At 33.5% G+C, this 23,234-nt stretch overlaps 1 protein-coding gene across 1 annotated transcript in view; it reads right to left on the bottom strand.

Annotated features, from left to right (window-relative positions):
- LOC133178167 (uncharacterized) overlaps nucleotides 1-23,234 on the bottom strand; it is a 46,950-nt gene that overhangs the window by 9,577 nt on the left and 14,139 nt on the right. Inside the window, 26 exon segments of the mRNA XM_061312915.1 lie at nucleotides 55-1,502; nucleotides 1,681-2,366; nucleotides 2,586-2,770; nucleotides 5,081-5,258; nucleotides 5,464-5,830; nucleotides 5,930-6,099; nucleotides 7,568-7,662; nucleotides 7,796-9,022; nucleotides 9,556-9,713; nucleotides 10,529-10,599; nucleotides 11,253-11,415; nucleotides 11,662-11,801; nucleotides 12,105-12,302; nucleotides 13,665-13,871; nucleotides 17,404-17,663; nucleotides 17,855-18,440; nucleotides 18,443-18,464; nucleotides 19,726-19,900; nucleotides 20,008-20,177; nucleotides 20,365-20,525; nucleotides 20,762-20,832; nucleotides 20,964-21,106; nucleotides 21,476-21,805; nucleotides 22,170-22,315; nucleotides 22,570-22,751; nucleotides 23,059-23,189. Coding sequence (XP_061168899.1) covers nucleotides 55-1,502; nucleotides 1,681-2,366; nucleotides 2,586-2,770; nucleotides 5,081-5,258; nucleotides 5,464-5,830; nucleotides 5,930-6,099; nucleotides 7,568-7,662; nucleotides 7,796-9,022; nucleotides 9,556-9,713; nucleotides 10,529-10,599; nucleotides 11,253-11,415; nucleotides 11,662-11,801; nucleotides 12,105-12,302; nucleotides 13,665-13,871; nucleotides 17,404-17,663; nucleotides 17,855-18,440; nucleotides 18,443-18,464; nucleotides 19,726-19,900; nucleotides 20,008-20,177; nucleotides 20,365-20,525; nucleotides 20,762-20,832; nucleotides 20,964-21,106; nucleotides 21,476-21,805; nucleotides 22,170-22,315; nucleotides 22,570-22,751; nucleotides 23,059-23,189 — 7,670 coding nt within the window.

Below are 23,234 nucleotides of genomic sequence, written 5' to 3'. Positions count from 1 at the left end.
ATTAACTCTTATTTTTTATGAGCTTCTATTCAAAAGGCTAGATAATTTGCTTACCTATCTATTTCTGATTCTTTATCCTCTATAACAGACACACTGACATCTACATAAGACCAGGGTAGCTGACAAATCTGCTTGAAACGTTCCTTTACAGGGTTTGTCCACGTGACAAATTCTACGTTTTCTATAACTGGTGCTGTGGAGTCGATTTCAATTATAAAAATTTTTGTTAGAGAGAGATCCATCACGTTTGATACAGTAAGAGAGACATAAATAAAAGGGAGACTGTTCAAGTTTGGAAAGCTCTTCACATCAACAGTCCACTTGCTTTGATATGTTGGAAGACTGATATTTTGAATCACATCATCTAAAAGTTCACGGGATCCAACACGGATGGCTATCTGTTTTACTTTACTTTCTTCTTCTATAACTACCCATGAACATTCAATAGAAGATTGTTTTTTAGATATGATATTCGTGCAAGTAAAATTATTAATTCTCGGAGGTGAAATATCAGCAACAATGGGAAGTGAAGTTTCAGAAGTGAAAAATCCAATTTTATCTTTTGCAAAGATATTTACAAAGTATACGACACCAGCCTGTGGTGCAAGAACTCCTGGAGGAATTTTGGACTCTTTAGATAGTGATGAAGGCAGTACATCGTTTGTCAGTGGTTTCAATCCAACCGAATTATTTTCAAATTGTAATTCAGATTGATCAGTGACACTCCATTTGTATTCCAAAGAATCGACGTACGACTGAAAAAAGCACTGAGACTCTGAATCGTAAACGTGGCCTTCAATGTTTTCTGGTTCTATACTTGAAATCTTGGGAGGGCTAAAGTCAGTGGTTATTCCATCTGATGTTGACAAAATGAATTCCTCGTGACAGTTATGGCCAGTCTTTGCTCTGACTGTTACATAATATGTTTGATTTTCGCTTAATTGCACATGAGTTTGTGCTTTACCATGCGTTTCATTGTGAACAATGCCGTATTCTGTATATTCATTTATGTCAGAATAATAAGGTGTCGATCCAATCGCCCATTCATATTTAACAATGTTACATGCTTCACTTGAAAATTCTTGGAAATGCATGGCGATACTGAATCTGTCATTTGTTTGATCTTCATCATGGAAAGGCTCTCGACCATCAAAAATAACCCCTGGTACATTTTCCTTCAAGATTTTTATTGGCTTTGAATTTAGTGGGGATGATAAAATACCGGCACCATTTTCAGCCTTCACAGCGACGTAGTATATTTCACCAGATTCAGAAAAAGTTAAAAGAGAGGCTTTAATATCTGCAGAAGTTTCTGTTTCCATATCAATATATCCATTAGTCACGCTAGTGTCTCCTTGGCTTGTACCTATAGCAACATAAAAGTTTTTTACAAGACTTTCTGGATCACTGCCAATCCAACTTACTCTTATCGATTGTGAATTCACATGCTGCACATATCCATCCTCAATTTCCTCTTCCTCATCCAACAACCCTATGTGTACCTTCAAAAGAATATTATTTTTAGAACACTTTGCAAGATTGTTAAATTGACGAAAATTCTGTACTATTAACAACAAAAAATGCTTGATTCCCTTTCCTAAAGAGGAATTTTTGTTTCCAGATTTAAAATACATCAAATATCAGTGTATTTGTTTAGCAAAAAATGCTAGTAAATAACACCTTCAACATGATGGGAGGAGTGGGGTCTATGGTTACACCTTCTGATTCATGCGCTGTGGAGAGATGTGCTGCATTTATAGCTGTCACATGAACTGAATACGTAGCACCTGGTAAAAGACGATTGTTAAAGTTTATGGCAATCGTTCCTGTGCTGGTATTGGGAAAAATTGTCAAATACATATCTGTCTTTGGCCAAAAACGTTCCTTCATTCCATGCAAGGATTCAAAAACGGCATAGCGATATTCCTTAATCCCTGACTCTTCATCTTCAAATCGCCATCTCAGATTCAGAAGGTTGTCATAAGTCTGATATCTTCTTTGATGAATATTGTCTTGAATAAAGATCAAATGTGGGGGCGTGTGGTCAACAATATATCCATCCGTAATAACTTTTTCATAAAGGCCTGCATTGTTGAAACCCTCAACTTTAAAATGGACTTTATCTCTGTGATACACGCTAATAGAATGATCTATAAAAATGTTTTCTGTCATAGATTCGAATGTTTTGACCTTGGCATCGTTTATATAGACGGTCACAATGTATTTTTCTATACCAGACTCTGGGTCGGTAAAATTATCCCATGTGACAATTTTGGTGGATGTTTTCGATGAGAACGATAAGTCCTCAGATAAATCAGGGCCATCTACTGCATATCCTGGAACTGGTGGTGTTATGTCGACTAACACTAGCAGGAGATAAAATTATGAAAAACATATCTTGAGACTTATTCAAAATTTAGGAAAGAAACAAGATTTTAAAGCAAATTTGAATTTTATGTTTAAGTTTAAAAATGTCATAAGTTCAACTTAAAAATTGTTTGATGTCATGTTACTTATATCAGAACGTCTTGACATTGATAGGTAAGATTTTATTGGTGGATTTTTGAAATTTTGATATACATTACCTCCATCGGATGTACTATTTGAATCTTTGGAATTTAATGCTCCATTGAAGACAATAACAGTGGAATAGTAACGTGTATTGTGCTGAAGGGTAATGTCAACACAGGAATGTCTCGTGTTTTGTGAAAAATTACGAAAATTCATTATATTGTCTTTTCGAGGAACAGATCCTATACCCCATCGAAAACTAAAAAGATATCAGAAGAGTAAGGTTTTAAAGGTATTGTTACTTGATGTTCTCATTCTTTTAATTCCCAGTATATACTGTACGTGTACTTTTAAAGGGAGGTCATATTTTAGCGGCTCTGGCGCTGACAAAAATGCACTTATTGATGATTGCGGTCAATTAATAAATAAATCAAAAAGGAGAAAATCAAAGGCGTTAAAAATTGCTTGATTCAAGCCTTCATACTTGATTGTAATTTTATACAATTATTGCTGGTTTTTGAGGTCAATACGATGTTTTAGACACCCGAGGCATACAATATTCACCGAGCCCGACTGGCGAGGTGAATATTGTACTTCGAAGGTGGGGTATACAAACAGCAATAATTGTTTTATTATATGATTCAATGATTAAACGACACACACTCATTACGCAATCCGTGCCATCTTACTTGTTCACATCAACTGAAGTACTAGCCGAACATAATGAGAGAAACGGGCTTTAAAAAAGTTGTGTTATTTTGGAATTTTTAATTCTAGTTTAGGTGCAATGTAGAAAAAATAAATGTCAGGCACATACATAGGATTGATTTTGAAAAAGGGGGCATTAAAAGGAAAAAAATTGACAACTTACCTGAAAACAAATCTTTGACTAGCCCCCCCCCCCTCCTTTTAAATGAAAAGAATTCTCCCAAATCAAAATTTTATTTGGTGGGATGTAAAGGTCCATAAACTTTTTGAGGGGAGGGGGCTTTCATTGAAATTCTTTATTCTTAAAATTTAACATTCTCAAAAGGTGGGGAGAAGGGCAGGCCTCCTGCTAACCCCCCCCCCCCGACCCCTCACCCAAGAATCTATGTGCCTTAATGTTATGTTCATATGAGTGGATGTCAAGTGCAAGTGAAATAACTTTCCAAAACAATTTTCATTGATTTGGAATTTCTTTATCTATTTTTGGTCCAATGTAGAATAAATAATTCCTTATATTGACCTGGAAGATCACGTGCAGGTCAATATAACGTGGTATTTTTCTAACATTGTTGGATCTCAGCCAATCAGAAAGATTGGAATTATTCAATCATATAATAATATTTTATATTTACTTTTTGTGTAGTGTAATATTCACCTCAGTTTAATATCTATATTTGTATAAGATGTTTATTTAAAAAAAGATATTATATAGTCTATAAATAATCCCTATTTAATCTAAACAAACACAAACAGTTACTAATACAACATACTCACTGGATTTGAAGCCGTATTCACCGGAGGGTCAGTGACGTCACAATCAATATTTCAAACGACGTTGAAAACAATGTTTGCAATGGCCGGAGCTCAGCTGTTTATCTGAGCATTCGAAATATAAGGCAAATCTTTCGCAGGATTATTTTCCAAATATTTAGATGCCTTACACACAGCGAAAGGAAAACACGGATGTTATAAATTGTAATCTGGGCATTCTTACAAAGAGGATGGGTAATAAAACGCATTGCTTTTAGACAGTAGATTTCTACCTATTCAGAAACAAATTTGTCCAGGTTAGCAAGCTCAGTTGTAAAGTGATGTGCCTTACAATTTTCGTGAAAACTATTTTTTTTTTCAAAAACCTTAATCAATTTCCATTTTTATAAATCTTTAGCGGTGAATTAGCACTATTCTTGATTAACGACAACCACTCATACCTATATATATATATATATATATATATATATATATATATATATATATATATATATATATATATATATATATATACGCACAGTATATTACCGTTTCAAGTAAATCAAATGTACATATCTCAATTATCACATTTGTACTCCTTTATACACTCCTTTATCTCATATGAAATCGTTTTCTTATCAACAGTTGCTTAAGGTTCCATTTTTCTTTTGCGTAAAAGTGATGAAGTCAAATGAAATACATTCACATATAAAAAAAAAAAGTGTGAAACATGTGATAAAAAGAATGCCCATTTGTTTGTGGTTAGATATAAATTTTCTCCGACTTATTTTGTGTGTTTCTATCCCATCATAGAGGCTCGGGAAAAGAAAATAAAACTTGTTGGATAAAATTCATATCCTTCCACAATCCATGGGGGCTAATATATATGAACATATCTCTAAACCTCAACCAATCTGATGACTTCTTTTAGTACAGTAGTAGGCATTTTTTTTTAAATTTAAAAATGGCTTATTATTGGTAAAAAAATTACTAAGAAGTGTCCAAAAATGAGCTTTAAAAAACAGTGCAGACAGACTTTTTTTTATAAATTCATTTCAACACGTGGATATTCGGATATATATATATATGATCACTGCGTCATAATACTCACTGGTCAATTCCAGACTCTGGGTCGTAAAAACCCTTCCACTGGGCACAAATCTGCTTATCATTTGATTGGTAGCTCAAATCATGATGCGCAATATTACCATCAAGTACTATTCCTGCAATAGGAGGCGATCTATCGATCAAAATTGGCTCAGGACCACTGCCAGCTTTGTACAGTCCAACTGGAAGAGAATATTTTTATTCATCGATTTTAAAAAAAAAACCTCAAGCAAAATAAGTAGTTTTCTTAAATTATCAGATGTTGATACATTCATAAAATTGCAATAGAGTTTGGCTTCCTGCATCGTGTTTTCTTCTGAGAAGATATTTCAAAAGAAATAAAAATTGCTTCAAAAGAATTATTTATATCGATGATCGTATAATTACCTCCATTACCAACTCGCACTCGAAGCCAAGCCGGAACTCCTTCTTCTAAATTCAGCTCTTCTATGACGATGAATGGAGCATCATCCCCATTCATTGGCTCGTGATATGAATACTTTCTGACCTGAACATCATATTTTGTTTTCCCAAGTCCGAAGTCGACGCTCCTAAGTAGAGACTCATTATCACCAGCTTTATAATAAATGGCAAGCATATCAAAGTGTTCATCGAAATAGATTTGTTCAACACCATCAAAGAAAGGTGGTGTTGTGTCCACGGTGAGGGGAATGCTGTGACAAATAGTTGTCACCAGTGATCCACCAAACACCACGTTGTTGAGGCACTGTATTGTCATGAAGTATTTTCCATCCTAACACCAGAAATCAAGCATGATTCGCAATTATACTAAAGATATTCATTGAAATTATAATGCAAAAAAAAAGTCAAATTTCATTTAAGAAAGCAGTACCTGCAAATTAAGATTTTTCTCATAGCCACTGTGTGTCCAATGTTGAGCACTGTGAAGAAACATGTGTGGGTTTGAAAAGTTAAGCACGTCTTGGTTACAAACTGATTTCCCAACAGCCCACATATACTGGTATATACCAGATTCAGCATCATAAAAGCCATCAAAATTAACTGAAAAAATAAGTAATATATTAGTATTTAAGCTGCATGAAATGTGAAAATTACGAACAGTGATCATTCTTGAAGGAAACAACTTTATGTTAATTAGAACCACACAACCATGCCTATTTTGTGGTAAAGAATTATCCATCCAACACCATACACATTTTGTTTACTTGTTTTTCATTGAGATTTGCGAACAAGTGGAAGGCATTAATATAATGATTATAAGAATTATATTTACTAGCCAAGGTTATCCATGTAGAACTTAGATCACATGCACAATGATTTAAGAAATTCTTCCCTTGTCGTCAGAATTGCTGGAGAAATAGACGAGAGATTTTGTTAGCAAATGAGACACGAGCCCGAAGGTCGAGGTTTTTATTTGCCAACAAAATCTCGATACTGAGGGGTCCTCAACAATTCCAACGACAAGGGAAGAATTTCTATCCTGCTACGACGAATCTTTAAACTCCTGTACAAAGAAACGGAGAAGTAGATGTCGAGGTCAACATAAGTTGCTGAAATTCGTTACAATTGAATTTTACTTCTCGTTTATTTGCACTTCACGCATTAGAAAAAGTACGGGGTCATCCTAGTTCCAAGTAACCTTTTTCCCCACTAATATGCATCACAATCAAAAGAGGCCTTTATTAGTCCTTTTCCTAGTAAGAGCAGTCAAAATAAGAGGAAACCGATTTAAAGTTAGTGATAATTTGTCGATGACATTTGCAAATTATTGGAGAATAATGGCCGCTGCATTTCTTTAATCTTTGCAATAACTGTAGAAGAATTGCAAATAAAAGATACTTTGAACTATTTTTCAAGGAAAAAACTCATTTGTAAACATTCTTGACCAATGACGTATACAATGTATCCCATAGAGTAGATTGAAATTCGTATTTTGAAATTGTGGTCACCATTTGATAAAAAAAGATGTGTGTCCTTTGTGTGAAGCAAGTAGCAACATACATGCAAAGTCGGTCACTGTTCGGCTTTTAGTCACTTGGGAATAACATTTCAGAAATTGTAAGTTGATCATTCATCTAACAAATTTAAGAAAACATCATTAGTAATATCCATCCCAAGAAAGGCCATTTGTGCAAGTTTGATAAATAAAGAATATGGAAAAAAAACTTTAGATTTTAAATGTTCTAGGTAATGCACAATCATATGCAGAGTATTCATAATTTTCGAAAGCATTAAAAAAACAAAAAAGAACAAAACATGTACATAATATGGCTTATGTTATAAAAAAGTTTTAAGCTGAAATATATATAAGCTTCTTCTTGGATGTACAATGAGTTAATAATTCTGATGACAAGAAGTGTACGTGACAGTCGGATGAATAGATGGAGTGAATAAAAATATCAAACAGTTTTAAAAAGCAGATTTCAATTTTCAAAACAAGTTCTGTCAAATGCTTAACCATTTTCTCCAAGTAAACTTAGATATTCGGTTAATACAAGATTGAAATTACCTGATATATAGTGATTCGATCTTGTATATATTATATCCTTCAATGGTGTATGCCCATTGAATACAGCTGATGCCCCTTGTCCGTCAATTATGTGTCTAAAATATGAGTTTAATAATCAACAAAGCTTGTCTGGATAGACTTTCAACGGCTACATAAAGGTACCAACAAAGTTACAAGTATATCATCAAATGCTTTCAGAAATCGGTCATTAGACATATTTTCCGTTACCTGTGGTTTTCCTTCCATGTAACTTCGACACAGCGTTGTGCAACTGACGCATTGCATCCATCTGCAGAAAACGTTTCCGTAAATCTTGTGCCTAAATATCCGGTACTGGGTGGAGAAAAATCGACCATTGTTCCATAGGAATGGAGGTATCCAACATATCCAAGAACATTAATTATCTTAGCATTTATAAAATACAGAGTGCCGTGTTCCAAAGGAAGATTTTCATATCTTTCATAGGAACTGTATCCGACTCCCAGTCTCTCATAATTCTTGTAGGTACCACTTCTCCTTAACTTGGCGCTCGGACCTTCGACAAAATTTTGTAGTTCACATGATTCTGTAAAAAAATCATAATCAAAGGAAACGCATTTCTTTCCTGTATTAACACAGACTGTTGCACAGTCCTCTGGTGTATGCGTAATGTGAACAGCAAAGGGTCTACTTGTAAGTTTGCCAGTTTTTAGAACACCGAAGTGTTTCAATTCACCTGGAATTCCTGTTCTGTGTGTGGACAAATCTAGAGAAAGATTCTTCCAAGGTACAAATTCGCTTCCATACATACCGGAACTATATCCTAAAGCCTGGCTCTGAATTTGCTTTAATTCAGAATCCTCAAATACATTTATGGTAGCAGTCAAGACGTTTGGATGAGAGCTAAATATATAAGAGGGGTCTACTCGCCCATCTGGCAATGTGTTATCATACGTATGTAGCATGCAATACACACGGGTATCAGTACCTTGACTGTTGACTGCTTTTACAGTCCAGTATAAAGGTACTGCATTCGGCAAGTCATTTGTGGCAACTACCAATGAAAATCCACCCATTTCCGTAAAATCTACAACATTTGTACCACCCTGTTGTGTCCCAATAGCATAGTATAATTTCAGGTTGCTTTTATCATCGTCTGCAGCGATCTGTAATGAATATGCAGGATCTTTATGATTTCGCTCTGGAATTTGTTTGAGGATGCATTTGTCTGTTGTTTCTCTTTTCCTCCGACCCTCTTGATCAGTTAAACCAGGTGAGGAAAATTCGGGAGGAGTTGTGTCTTTCTCACTCTTTATATTTGTGAAGATATTGCCGGAAATTGGTCTGGTGGAATATGTCCAAATCGTGCCTCGGAAAATTGGAATGGTAATTTTAATAAAAAAGAATTTAATTTCTATCACGAAGTATGCCTCCAGTTTCAAACGCAATGGATTGAGTACAAGGTCCAAGCTTCTTCTATTAATTAAACAAATTGAAATAAATTTCAAAAAGTTGATTGTATGAAAGTCTGAAATGTGAAAAATACTGTAGAAACATCGTTCTTCATGGGGGATCATTGCTCGTTAATTTTGTGGCCTACCATTAATCAAGAATTTACATCCCCAGTTACCATTATTGAAATGTATCCGTTCATTGATTTTATATGAAATTCCTACGAAATTTCGCTCCCATTAAATATTAAATTCTTTGTTGCCCACGAACATTCAAGAATCAAAATTATTCCACAATAAGTTGTGAATTTAGTTGACATTTTTCAAATAAAACATGGTCTTTTTGTTGAAACTAATTCAAATATCTCCAACTTCTTTTCAAAATTTTCAAAATTTTATTAAGTATACATGCACGTCTATCATAAACAAAGATTAAGAAAGTTTATGCGCGATCCAAGAAGATGTGTTGTTATTGTGGGTCTATAAAGTATCAATTTAAACGTACGATTGTAGAGAATCAAATGCATTCCTCTTGCAAGACTTTGGTTAAATACTTACTTTACATCTAAAGGAAATTTATTATATGTTATTTCTGCTGTTATCGGAAACCGCGTCTCTAGTAGATACCCCGTGAGTCTTATTCCAGCCTTGAATATGAAGAATTTAATAGCAGCTCCACCCCAAGCTTTAGCTCCGGCCCAAGGGATTAGACTTCCCTGTTAATTTAAATTTAGAAATAGAAAAAGTATGCATTTCTTTCAATTAATCTTTATTATACAAAATAAACGATTTATTTGCAATTATTGACTTGTGAAAATTACACTTTTTTCATTTAGATTATTTTTCTTTGTATACTGTGAAATTACTTATTTTCGTGAGGATTAATTTTCGTTGTTTTGTGGCATGAATAGTCCCACGAATTTATGCCCTCCTCAAAAGTTAAATTTCAAATATTTAATAGCCGAATTTTTTTTTTTTCAACCACGAATCTTACTCCTCACGAACCAAACTATTTTCCCCACAAACCATGATAATTGACCCCACCAAAATTTGAGATTTTATAGTTTTCGAGAATTTGATTTTAAAAGAATATCTCCTTCAAAATATCTTACATATCACTTCCTTTTTTTTTTTTTTTTTTTTTTTTTTTTTTTTTTTTTTTTTTTAAATTTTTGCTATTAATGTTTATGGTAATATAAAAGATCTCTTAATAAGAAAAGAAAGGAAAAAAAATTTTAAAATTGAAATGCACTCCTGATCATAAGTTTATAATTCATTTATATATTTTTACTTATTAACTTATTTATTTACCAGTTCTTTTTTTTAATAATGCTGAATTTTATAATCACCCACTGTTTTTATGTTTTTATTTCCTAACTTTCTGGAAACAGAAATAACGTTTTCCTGTATTTATATATTTAATCGAAAAAGTATAGTATTTGTATATTACAAGACTTCACTTCTCAACCAAATTATTCATTTCTAAATGGTAAAAAAAGATTAACGCAATCTTGTTATCTTGTTCACTTACTCTTGCATTGAAACTAAGTATACAGAGACCGACTTGTATTCTTAGGCCAACAGATGCTGCTGCTCCTAACTCTATGATTAAATAAATAAATAATAATAATAATGTATTCATGCAATTAACATCACTTTAACAGCACTAAGTAACACATTAAATATAGTATTGTTCTAAAAATAAAGCAACATTGCATATCAATGTAATGCAATTACAAAAATCGTATAAGAAGTGATGTATCATATTTTAATAATATGTTTAAGGATCAATGTTTTTATAGTATATATGTCTACATTCAAGACAAGTCAGTTACAAAAATACGTGTAACATAATTACACATTATGCGGTATCCTACGATTACATTAACTAGCCCATTAAAAACTTTTCAATAATCAATAAAAATTGAATACGAGCTGCTTGAAAAATATTATTTATATGTCTTATTTTTATATTTGTTTTCCAAAATATACATGCATTTGTACATAGTGTTGACAAACTATTTTCTCAAATCGAACACTTTGGAGTTAAACAAAAGAGACTAGCTATTAAATGTACATGTCTGATAACCGAAGGGTAGTTTTTAAATTCAACATCGTAATCATTTGATATCGATGCATTAAAAACAAAACTACGATAACTTGTTCGAGCTACATAAAGGTAATAAAAATTTATTTTTAAGAATGATTCACTTTTAAAAGTTAAAATATGCTAATAACATATTAGTAGAACTTACCGAAATACAATGCAATTGGGCCAACCATGAAGGGGCCTATTTTCTTATTGATAAGCACGAAATCTTTTGTCGGAAAGGGGATGTCCACATCTGCGCAGAAGTCCACCTTATTTTGGAACTCCTTGCCCATTACTTTAAGTAATGTCCTTGGATCATCAATTAACTAAGGTAAATTAAAAAGACAAAAGTATTGCATATAACCAATGATACAACTGGATCGGATGTTAAGTTGTTTTTTTTTTTACCATTGATCAAATAATTATGTATCAAATATTAAAAAGAGTTTGGCAATCTCGGATACAGTAGCCATGACTTCATATATCATATCATTTTCATTGTGAATATTAATAATATCCGTTTAAATGGCTTCACATTAATATTCTTTTACATTAAAACAGGAAAATCTTACCTCCTCTATCATTGCTTCCCTTATGGTGTCCAGAATTTTTAGAATTTCTTTATCAAGTAGGTGATTTTCTGAGAGCTCTGCTATGAAATCTTGAACAGTTATGCTATCCATCGTCGGCAAAATGGGGTTATTTCCATCACCTTATGTTTGACAAATAAACCATGACCAATATACATGTATATGCATGTCTTGTTTTTGCCAAGAATTTTTTGACCTCAACTTTTTGTCAATATTAAGCAGCGTTTATTCATGTTATCATCAATTTGGTAAATTACATTAGAAATAGAAATAATTTCTTGTTATTATTTAATGATTAAGAAATAATTTGTTAAATTAGATTATGTTCTTAAATCCTTTAGTTTTATCTACCTGTCGGCATATCGTAGGAGACATAGGCTATTATAGAAAATGCAGTCATGTTTGACAAAAGTTATGTTTATTACCTAAAGAACAAGTCGAATCAATTTCGTAGTTCAACAACACTGGAACGGTATGTAAACAGGAACTAAAATCAGACGCACAGAGTTCTGCAGAGAGGGATATAATTGCCGTAGACCAGTCAAATGTTATAGAAACAACTAGGTAAGCAGACATTAACCTAGAAACGTTTAGCAGAGGAACCCTCTCTTCTATTTCAACACCTGAAATGAAAAAAAGCCCAACCTTTCATACTCATCTGTACTTCAAACTTCTGTCTCTCGAACGCAACGGATATGAAAAAATGTGTCCACTTAATTATGAATCAACTGTATTTTTGTATCCCTAACTTATACTGCCTTAATGATACGAAGGTATTCATATAAAATAATTTTATTTTGGATTGACCCGACTTCTGTTTACCAGTTTTTCACTTTTAAATGGACACTTGTATAACAATAAGAATAAAACTGAGCATTTATTTTCTCTTTTAATGTTTGGGGGATCATTTTGTACGTATATAAGTATGTATTTATAAAGGATTGCCAAGTCCCTCTTATTGTCATAGATGTAGCATTGATTTATGTTATCAGAATACATTAAGACTATTTTTGCTTATTTTAGGTTATGGTTAATGTCATTCATTTAAGATTCTACAGACAAGTACCCCTAAGTTGATATTAATTTGATGTTTGAGTTTCTGATTGACATTATCTGTGTAGTTTATTAATGTATTGGAATTCCTATGATATTAATTGCGCGCCATTATTAGCGGACCTGTTTTTGTATTCATATGAAGCAGAATTTATTCAAAAACCTTTCCCTGAAAAGCAGAAATATCTTGCTGTGCCCTTCAATTCGACAATTTAGATATATCCACGACATTTAATCAATGCACGGTATTCATTATCATTCCTATGTTATTCGATATATCCGTTTGAAGTCGAATTGAAATTCACCACAGAGTCTGATACATCTGTTTCAGATTTGAATATTTTACTAAAGAAAGACTTTAGCAACTTAGCTTTTTTTATAAACGTAGTAACTTAAATTTTTTCTATCGTCAACTTCCCTTATTTATCTAGCAATATACCATTATCACCTGTATATGGAGTTTATGTCTCCCTGTTGATTCGATAAGCAACAGCATGCTCTTCGAACGGATAATTTCTAAAACTAGGAGAGCTTTTGACAAATAAGTTTATGATACAGGATATCAACAACTTCAAAGTCAACATTTCGAAAATTCTATTGTGGACAATGACCTTTTTAGCAAATAAAATCTTTCGTTAGGTCGAAGTGTAGGCCATTTTTTTTACACTGGGTTTTCAGTTAACCCGATCACGACAAGGACCACAAGGCGGATGTGACCGATTGACAGGGGATGCTTACTCCTCTATGGCACCTGATCCCACCTCTGATGTATTTATAGGTCCCTGTTTTCTCTGCCCCGTATTTCTTATAAAAAGGGTCTAAGTAATTTGAAAGCAAATTGTGTTTATTGCTTCAAATAGACAGAAAATATTCAACTGATGTAAATACCTACATATATTCTCTGTGATGATATAGAACAATTTATTACTCACCATCTTGAAATTCTATGAGGACTGAAGTTGACCCTGCTGTGACATTGACTTGTTTTGAACATCCATCCATTTTGATATCAGTAGTGACCATTAGTCTGCGATTCGCATGGGAAAGTAAAACTGCACAGGAAATGTCATTGCAACTTCGATGCACAAAACAAACATTTCCAGGACCTTTTTGAAGTCTGTTGAGAAACATCGGGCAATCTAAAACGAGAAATATTTATATATCATAAAAACAAAGACCTTCTCTCTCTGTTTTGAATAATTAAGAAAACTTCACGTGTAATTATACATTCTGCCCTAGTTTCATATAAAATAGTATTATTGTTTACTGGAGCAACACATATTCTCTAATGACTTAAACAACGTCATGCCATGCAAACTTGCAAAAGTGCAAAAAAAAAAAATGAAATTAATGATGTCTTGTAAGAATAGCGTGTTTTGAATCTCAAAATTTGAAGTTCATGGAAAACAAAATTGTTATCGATATGATGTTAATAATTAACAAAAGCCATAAGAGAAAGGGGGTGTTTATACTAATACGTGTATCTCTGAAAAAAATCCTGGCCCCGCCGACACCAAAATTCCTCTTCCTCAACCTCAATACTCAGCCTCAAATTCTTGAGGTTCACTCAAGTGAGGAAATTCCTCAAACCACCGTCACCAAACCCTCTGAGGGTTTCCTCAGTTGAATTGTATAAAAATGTACTCAACTCAGTTGAGTCGAGACACAAAACTATTCGTGCATTTTCGCGGATTTTTTAACGCTATTGTTTAAGCAATAAAATTTGTCGTCTGATGTAGAAAATATGGCAGAAATTGACATTGCAGCCTTACTGACAAAAACACGTTAGAATTCGTTAAAGGTACTGATGAGGTTATAACTGCACAAAAGGAAAAAAAGGGGAGCTAATTGATCGGCCGAAGAAGAAATTCATTTGATAGAGGAAGTGTTAAAATGAGTTATTCCTCTTGTACATATTCTTAAAATGAAAGTAAGAAAGAGCAGACGCTGAGTGACTAGTTACCTGCGATCTTCAAAAATCTTGTTTTGTTTGTCTGGCTGTTTGGTCCCTCGGAAACATGATAAAGTCTTGCCGAATATCGTTGATGGCCTGGGTCACAGAACGGCACCATCTACCGACTGTGCACTCAGAAACATATACACTGTCCCCGATCAATTTATGAAAAGCACCCGTAGCCAGAAAACGCAAACAAAGCAACAGCTGCAACAGTGGAGGCAAGGCTTGATTTTTTGTGGTGTTTATTAGTTTGTGTTCAATCAGAGTCATCAAATAGACGATGGTAGGCCATCAAAATGGAAATCGTTCATAAAGTTCGTCGTCTGTGTACACTACCATGGGATTTAGACGATCTTTTACTACCCTACGTTCGGGTCTTTCTCTCATCAGTAAAAATCTTCTATATTTTCGTCGTCTTCTACGCCTGTCCGCCATTTAATTTCCTTGAGTAAGCTTTTAAGGTAACTATAGATTTATACTTAAATATTTGAGTATTTACTCAAGATTCTGTTGAGGAAAACTCAATTTTTTCGTGGTGACGGTGACTTGTGGGTAAGGTCATAAATTTGAGGGAAAACCCCGGAGTTGAGGCTGAGTATTGAGTTGAGGGATGTTGGTGACGGCGGGGCCTGAATCCTTTAAATTATGCTGCTTTTGTATACAACAGTGTATCAAATTAAGAAAACAACTATATATCATGTATTTTAAATCAACTTTCGAGAACAAAGATAATATTGATGGATGAATGGATGGATGGACAGAAAAAGAGACACTCAGGCAGATAGGTGGGAAGACCTTCGTCTGAAGAGAAGATTTACATGTATCTTAGACTACAGACACCTGTCTCTGTAATAAAAGTTTTCACTCATAAAATTGCGATAACGCAAGATATACAACTCCAAATTATATGGAGTTTGGCCATCCCAAAAATTGCAGTCTTTTTTTTTTTACTTTCAGAGAAAACGCGGTTGAAACGTGTTTTCTAGTGTATGCATTCTTTTCTGCAATAACATATCTATAAAAATATGTACGACAAGTTTGCTTTTATTATACTTCCAAGGTTATCCTTTATTTGAAATTCTTCTGTGCATTATATTACGAAGTGCAAAATATTCGCTGTTTTTGCGACCAAATAAGCAACGGAACCACATCCCTGTATAAATTACCTAATATTCATTGATTCGATACACAAATGGTATGATTTTGCAAATTGAAGATAATTAAAAGATGAAAGAGACACTGAATATTGCATCAACATGGTGCATGTTAATAAGAATACTTATATTTTCTATGCATACTCCAAATATAAGTACACGTTTAAACACTACCCGGCCCCCTCCCCTCTTTTCCGTCAGTCACACACACGCCTTTAGGATAATGAATAAATATAAGTATGATTTCAAAAAAAATTATACAATACTAGTACCAATATTTAACATATAAGTAATGAAGCTCATTTTAAAGATTTATTTTTGGAATAATAATTTCATTTGGTAAATTATACACATACATGTACATTGAATGCAGAGGAAATACTGGTTATTCTATCTCACAATTTAGCTATCTGGACTGGACATTTGCCATGTTTGTTTTCAGTTGATAAAGGGTCGAAGCAGTGAAGGATTGTATCGTACAATCGCCTTACGAGACTCTGGACCTCGGTTTTTTGGGTCTCATCCGAAATACTTTCATTCTAGTGTTGGTCGCTTGGGGAAGGAATAGTCGCTATTTATGCAAAACATCTTAGCTTTGACGCGGCGAGGGACCTGAACTTCCCGATCATGAAACGAGCGCCATACTACTAGGCTAGCTGTTAAGGATTGACAATTGGAAAAGGTACCTTTCTCAATGAGAGTTTTAGTAAGAAAGGATGTATGTTCCTGATAGGCTAGGATCACACTTTGGCGTTATTAATAATTTACTGTAGAGAGAAAAAAGATTTTTGTGGTGCATGCACACAGTTCAAATGCTTCGGGAACCTTGACTTCTCTGTGTTAACAGCATGCAAAATTCCTCGCCAGCTAGAAAATATGTCTGCAATACGATTTTCTAGACTAAATATGGACAGAATGAAGCAAATTAAATCAATTGAATAATTTGGATACAATTCCTAAAACAAGGTAAGTTATTGACAAACAAGTTGATGAAACAAGAATATCAACAGTCTCGTTTAATTTCATCATTTGGTAAGTTCTATGGTCTATACAATGATCTTGTCAGCAAATACAATCTATCATTAAGACATATGCTGACTGACGTTTTTCATACTAATTGTTAAGCCATTATTTACACACTGAGTTGTCGACGGATTTTTCCGTTATTTACCGATCATAACAAGAGGCACAAGGCCAGTGTTACCCGTCGGCAGGGGATGCTCACTCCTCCATGGCACCTGATCTCACCTCTGATGTGTTTGATCTGCTCCCTATTTGTATTGTTTTAATGGAATTTGAGCTTGAATACTTTTCGTTATCTCCATATTATATAGATAGATAGTTTTTTTTAGATTATAAAATAAAAATTCCAGAAACAATTTACCACTGCGTCTTCGCTGAAAGCAAAACAACCTCACATTTTGTGGAAGATGGAACTCCATGAAATGTGGATTAAAATACTTTCCTGTCGTTATTATACTATGGGGTAAACTCTTTCACGGATTAAAAGTGTATTTGCATAAAAACAAAGGTCGAATTTCTATGTTGCCATATACAAACCGTTTTCAGTTCTTGCAAGAATTCTTGACACCATTTTTGATTTTGATCCAGACACTGTGCTAAACGATGCTCTTAATAAACTACGAAGTTTTGATATTGACAACCCATCCAGGTTTTGAGCAGAAAAGGATGATCGAAGCTGCACAAGTTTATTATAAACGATTTCCATTTCCGTTGCAACTTTTTCTCCAAGTATTTCTTTGATTCTTCCAAGAGTATATGAATTAACATCCACTAGATCAAGAAGATTAGGCCCTGTCCTAAAATAGGGTCAGAAAACAATATCAAAATCTAAACAAAAAACGAAGACAGTTGTTATTTTATTATATTAAAGTCTTTCCGTCATAATTTGCAAAAATTATTTTTTTTCCTTGCAAAAACATCTTGCCTATTCATATCAGAAAAAAACTAACAAAGAATTTAGCTGTAATGACATATCAATATACATAACCTGTTACTTGAAAAATCAAAAAGCTGTTTAGCTATGTCCTTGAAATTCGTTGCTAAACCCTTGAATTCTTTTTTGAATTTATTCCACGCGCCAACAGCTACTGAATCATTAGGAGAAGCCACTTCGAACTCTGGGGGGCGGTAATTTGGTTCCACAGGAGGAAATTCGTTCCCAAGAGCTTCGGTTCCTTCGGAGAGTGCTCTATAAATTTCCTCGTCCAATTTGTCAAGTGTTTCCCTAACTGCATCAGCCGAAACAACACTGAAGAAATTGATATAAGTGTAATCTTTGCATTCCCATATCCATTCCGGATAGGGCAGCAGATGATCCAAGAACGGAGACGGGTAAATGTATTCATATTCAGAATCTGACATTTTTATCGTAGACTTTTTTCGAACAGACACATGGATAGAATTATAATCACAAGGTGATTTGTCTGCTTTTCCAATGATATCTTTACCCGCTGACAAAAACTGACCACTTGATGGGATTGATGGATTCGGAAGAATGTTTTCTACTATTATTTCGAATTCGATAAAATCTTCATCTGTAGGCAAAATCAGCACTCTATTGTTTTCTCTAAAACTTCACCATTGACAGGACAACGAATCTGTACAAATTTAAGGAAAATTATAAAGATCTTTAAAAAGTCCAAATGGAAACAGTGTACATGTTATTATTTATTTATAGCTGAAATAGATATTTCATGATCAAAATGCATTTTTAGCTGTTAAGTTTGTCCTTGTACCTGTATTTCCATTTTAAATTTTAAAATATATGGAAAAATATCAATTTTTATACTGGTGTTTTTATTTATTCATTTATTTATTTATCTATTTTTCTTAAAAATGTACGCTATCAATTTATTGATTTTTAATTATATTATGAATTCACCCGGTCACGTACTCTAGTGATTGGGCGATCGTTCGCTTCGTGATCGGGTGTGCCGCGTCAAACCTAAGACATAAACATAGGTAGTAACTGTTCCTTCGCCAAACACCCGGCACTAGAAGTGAAAGTCACGGGTCTTTCAGGAGAGACTTTAAAAAGCAAGAGTCGTGTCATGGTAGGCGTTGGCACGATACAAAACCCTCACTGCTCAATGACCCTGAGCGCTCAGTATAGGTCTAAATTTGAAGCCCTTCACCTGTATATGGTGAAGTCCCTATATGAATGAAAAATTCTCGAATGGGACGTCAAACAACATATAATCAATCAATTATATCATGAATAATGAAGATAACGACCAGTAATCTAACTTAAAAGTCCATCGAAGCAATACAGGAGCGGGATAAAAACAGGATAAGGTGTCATGAAGGAGTAATCACCCCCTATCGACTGGTCGCATCCGCTGTGTGCTCCTTGTCATTTTCAGGCAAACGGAAAATCCATTAACTATTCATTGTAAAAAAAAAAAATAGCCTTACAATATGTATGAAAAACACCACTCAACATGCGACTTAACGATTTATTGCATATTTGTTTAAACCAAAGAATTTGCAAAATGTTGGCTTTAAACGAGATTGTTGATATCCTGTATCATCAATTCATTTGTCAATAGCTTGCCTCGTTTTAGAAATTGTTCGCACTTAGAATATGCTCTTGTGTATCGATTCGACTGGGAGACATAAACAACATATGTAGGCGATAATTGTACATTGCTACAGTTATAAATGAAGCTGACGATGGAAAAGCTGGAGTCATCTCCTTTATCATAAAGTTTACTACATTATAATATGATGAATGGGGATTGGTGTACCTCCATTTAAAATATACAATATCTTTGCATGTTATACCATCAACGCATTTTCAAAATTAAATATTTCAAAACTCAAGTATACAGGTATAATTTATAAAACAAATTATCTTACTTCAGCGTTATATCCAATTCGAACATCAACACCCAATGTCTGATATCTCCCGTTCGTATTCGTAGGCCAAACTCCTACTCCGCAGGTAGAATCTTCAACTCTTCGCCGCTTTGGAAATGTTATGTGGAATTTGGAACCAAAAACCCTTTGTATGATATTCTTTGTCTTTATAAATCTACAATAATTTATGCATTTATTAATTCCTATACACGAGACAAGTGGAAATGTTCTTTCAGATGAGTCTTTCTGTCAGAAAAAAACAGAAATGCAAAAAGGCCTTACATATCTCTAACTGAAGAATATCCAGACTTGATTGCTTTGAATGAATTTAAAACTGAACGGAAAGCATTGAAGAATGGGGATACTAATTCACTCAAAGTGTCCTTAAATTGAGTTGTCAGGTCCCCAAATGACTCCTTGATAGCCTCTATAAATATATTGGTTTGCTCCCTCTGCAACAACGTTCATTCATTTTTATAAATTTATAATTTGAATTCAAATAAGTGAATACAATAGATATTCAGTAATCGTTTAGAGAAATCATTATCATTACAAGACAGCTAGCATTTAAAATTTTTCCAATAAGTATGTTTAATGCTTAAGAGAAAATGTAAGTGAATAGTTTGGTTTTTAGTCTACCCTCATTGATATGCCATCCGTAAGTGCAGCGGAAAGTTCATCCTCGAACTCATCGGTGGACTGACTTTCTTTCTTCTCTAAGAGAAGACCAAGTAGGTCTTTGACGTCTCCTAAAAACTCCTTAAAATCCTCCCAGTAGTCCACCCAAAATGGCACACGACCTGTTGACAAAACAGATAGTGTAGCAAATCAAACATTGTAATACACTCTATAAGGTTTTTTAAATGAGGAAAGATATGAAGACATGAATATCTAAATTTATTTTCAGAGCTGCATGTGTCATTTTTTTCTAGATGCCTCTTTATTGTCTGTAAGTAACATGCTTTCAAAAGAATCTAATTATATTTGTTTCACCAGGAGGTATTTTTTTTACTCTGTAAATATAAACGAATAGTACCTTTCAGGAGAGCCAAAGTCTCCACTATTTTGTTTTTCACGTCTAAAAACATTCCGATCGCGAGCTTTATGCTGCAAAAAATGAAACTTACATTAACTAGAAGAAAAGAACTGAAATTCCTTCTTGAATGTGCAAATGTACATTAGACATATCAGATTAAATATAAAATTATATATAGAAGCTACTTGTTAATTGAACTTACTCCAGTACAGATTTTCCAAATACCGTTATTGATTGAACTGGATTTGACAAAAATTGTTTTAATGCTGAAATTATTGTTGCAACAGAATCAAACAACTTCTTCGCAACGAAGGGCAGGGTCACTGTGACAGCATCAGCCATAGTCTAAGGGATGGTGGAAAATTAGGAAAATTTCATTAATATTTCAAAATTAAATCCATAAAATACATTAGAGTTTAATGATAATAAATGAAATAATACGTGAATAAGTAAATAAGAATCCCTATTTTTTTTAAGCAACGCAATTTTAAAAATATAATTAATCTGTTAGTTTATTACATGGATGAGGCATAATTGAAAATATTTCGTTTGATATTTACATAACAATTACGTTTTTGATGATTAAAAGTCCATGGTATTTTCTAAGGATCACCAATTGATGTTTTCGTTAAAAACAACTCTCTTGTAGATTTTAAAAATCATTGTTTCCTCATATTCGTGTATAGTTTACAGAAAAACACTCAATTTACATACACTGTAAAATTCTGTAAGATCTTCTTTCACATCCTCCACGAAATATCTGGCTTTGATAATTATCTTCTTTATTTGGTCAATCCATGGAACCCCTCCATACTCAATGACCTTCATGACTGCTTTGATGATTTTTTGAATGATTCCTTCTAATATAAGTGGAAAATTTTTTACCAGCTCAATAATCTTGTTGACAATGTATTCGATACCTTTGTCAAATAGCTGAATAATATCTTTGAAAGCCTTGACAATGTTTTTTATCGGATCAACCACTTTTTTCACGATTCTGTCGAATATCGTTGCTAAGTCCTGTATGCCATTGATTCCAAAGTCCTGTAATTAAAGGTTTGAAGAGGAAATTCATTTCTTGCCAATATATAGTCATTAAAACGCAAATGAAACGAGATAACTTTATCCTTAGACCTTAGCTAATAATATTCAAATGTTTGTTTACATGATTTCATCCCTGTACGCACGTGTTTATCTACATAGTTGATAAAACATACTTTAACTTTTCAGAACTATTATGTATTTTAAGACAGAGGTTTATTGAAATACTAAAAAATGTTAAAATAAGTATAATATTTGACCCGAATTTCCAAACATAAATCGAAGTAAGAAGTTCCAGATTCTGGTAGTCGCTATCGTTGTCGAGGTTTACTGTATCACAATGCCGATAACCAGTGATAAAGTTTACCTTTAGGATATTAATATCATATCCAGCATGTCCCCTATAGCAGGCGTGAGCTCGGAAGAGATATTTCTCTATATCAAACCATCCAATCATGACTTTGGCGTACGCATCATCATAGACATTCAGCATGGCGTGTCCACTAAGTGGTTCTAAAATTGGATATCTCATAAGAAATTGAATACTCAGTACATTGATTATTTTTATCTTAAGTCCTACGCTTTTAATTTCACATAGACACAGATGTTTGCAAGCATATTAACATATTTTGAGAGATTTATATGAATATTCTATAAAGATATTTCTCTTTCTTTAAGTAATTATTAATTAATAATTCATTTTTATTACAAATGTTATATTTCAGTTTTTGCTTTCAGAGAGGCAGATTTTGTTATCTATTACATACTTATTTCTATTTCAAGTTCATTTGTCAAAATAAGTCCAATGCCTGCTCCTAAGGCACTCTTTCCTAGTTCTTTAGTCCAGTGTATTCCAGGAAGTTTCATTGCAAAGAAGAAACCATCTTTGAATCTTACATCAAGAATGCCTCTCTTCACTCGCATCAAAGTTAGGTATGTGTAGTTTCGGCTGCAATGAAGTGAATGTATTTTAGAAGGGTACTGAAGAACAAATGATTATATGCATAAGCATTATTATTTTCTTCTGAAACAATGAAAAGCTAAAGATAAGGAACAATGATCGATCTAAGAAAAAAACACAAACAATACAAATCAGAGTATTCAAGAGTAATCAAGAGTAACTTGTTAGAAGTGTCCCATATATTTTGTATGGATATATCAATTATAACGTAAACACTAAACGATATGGTTATTCATAGATATGGTAAGATTTACAACAAAATATCTTAATGCTTAAAAAATAGTTTCTAATGAACCTTAAAATGACATCTCGATGCTGTGGAATACTTCTTTTCGATGAAGGATGCTTCTCAAAATATTCCATAGCTTGTTGTCGAACTAAAGAATATTCGTCGTTGACGGCCAAGTCAAGTAAAGCCACAGAACTCTACATGAAGTACAGAAGGTATATTGAAAAATAAATTATACAACT

This window comes from Saccostrea echinata, unplaced genomic scaffold (assembly GCF_033153115.1).
Source record: "Saccostrea echinata isolate AGI-Se365-2 ecotype Australia unplaced genomic scaffold, CSIRO_AGI_Sech_v1 ptg000002l, whole genome shotgun sequence".
NCBI lineage: Eukaryota > Metazoa > Mollusca > Bivalvia > Ostreida > Ostreidae > Saccostrea > Saccostrea echinata.
The sequence above is the reverse complement of the archived record's forward strand: the minus strand, read 5'-3'. Positions and strand labels throughout refer to the sequence as shown.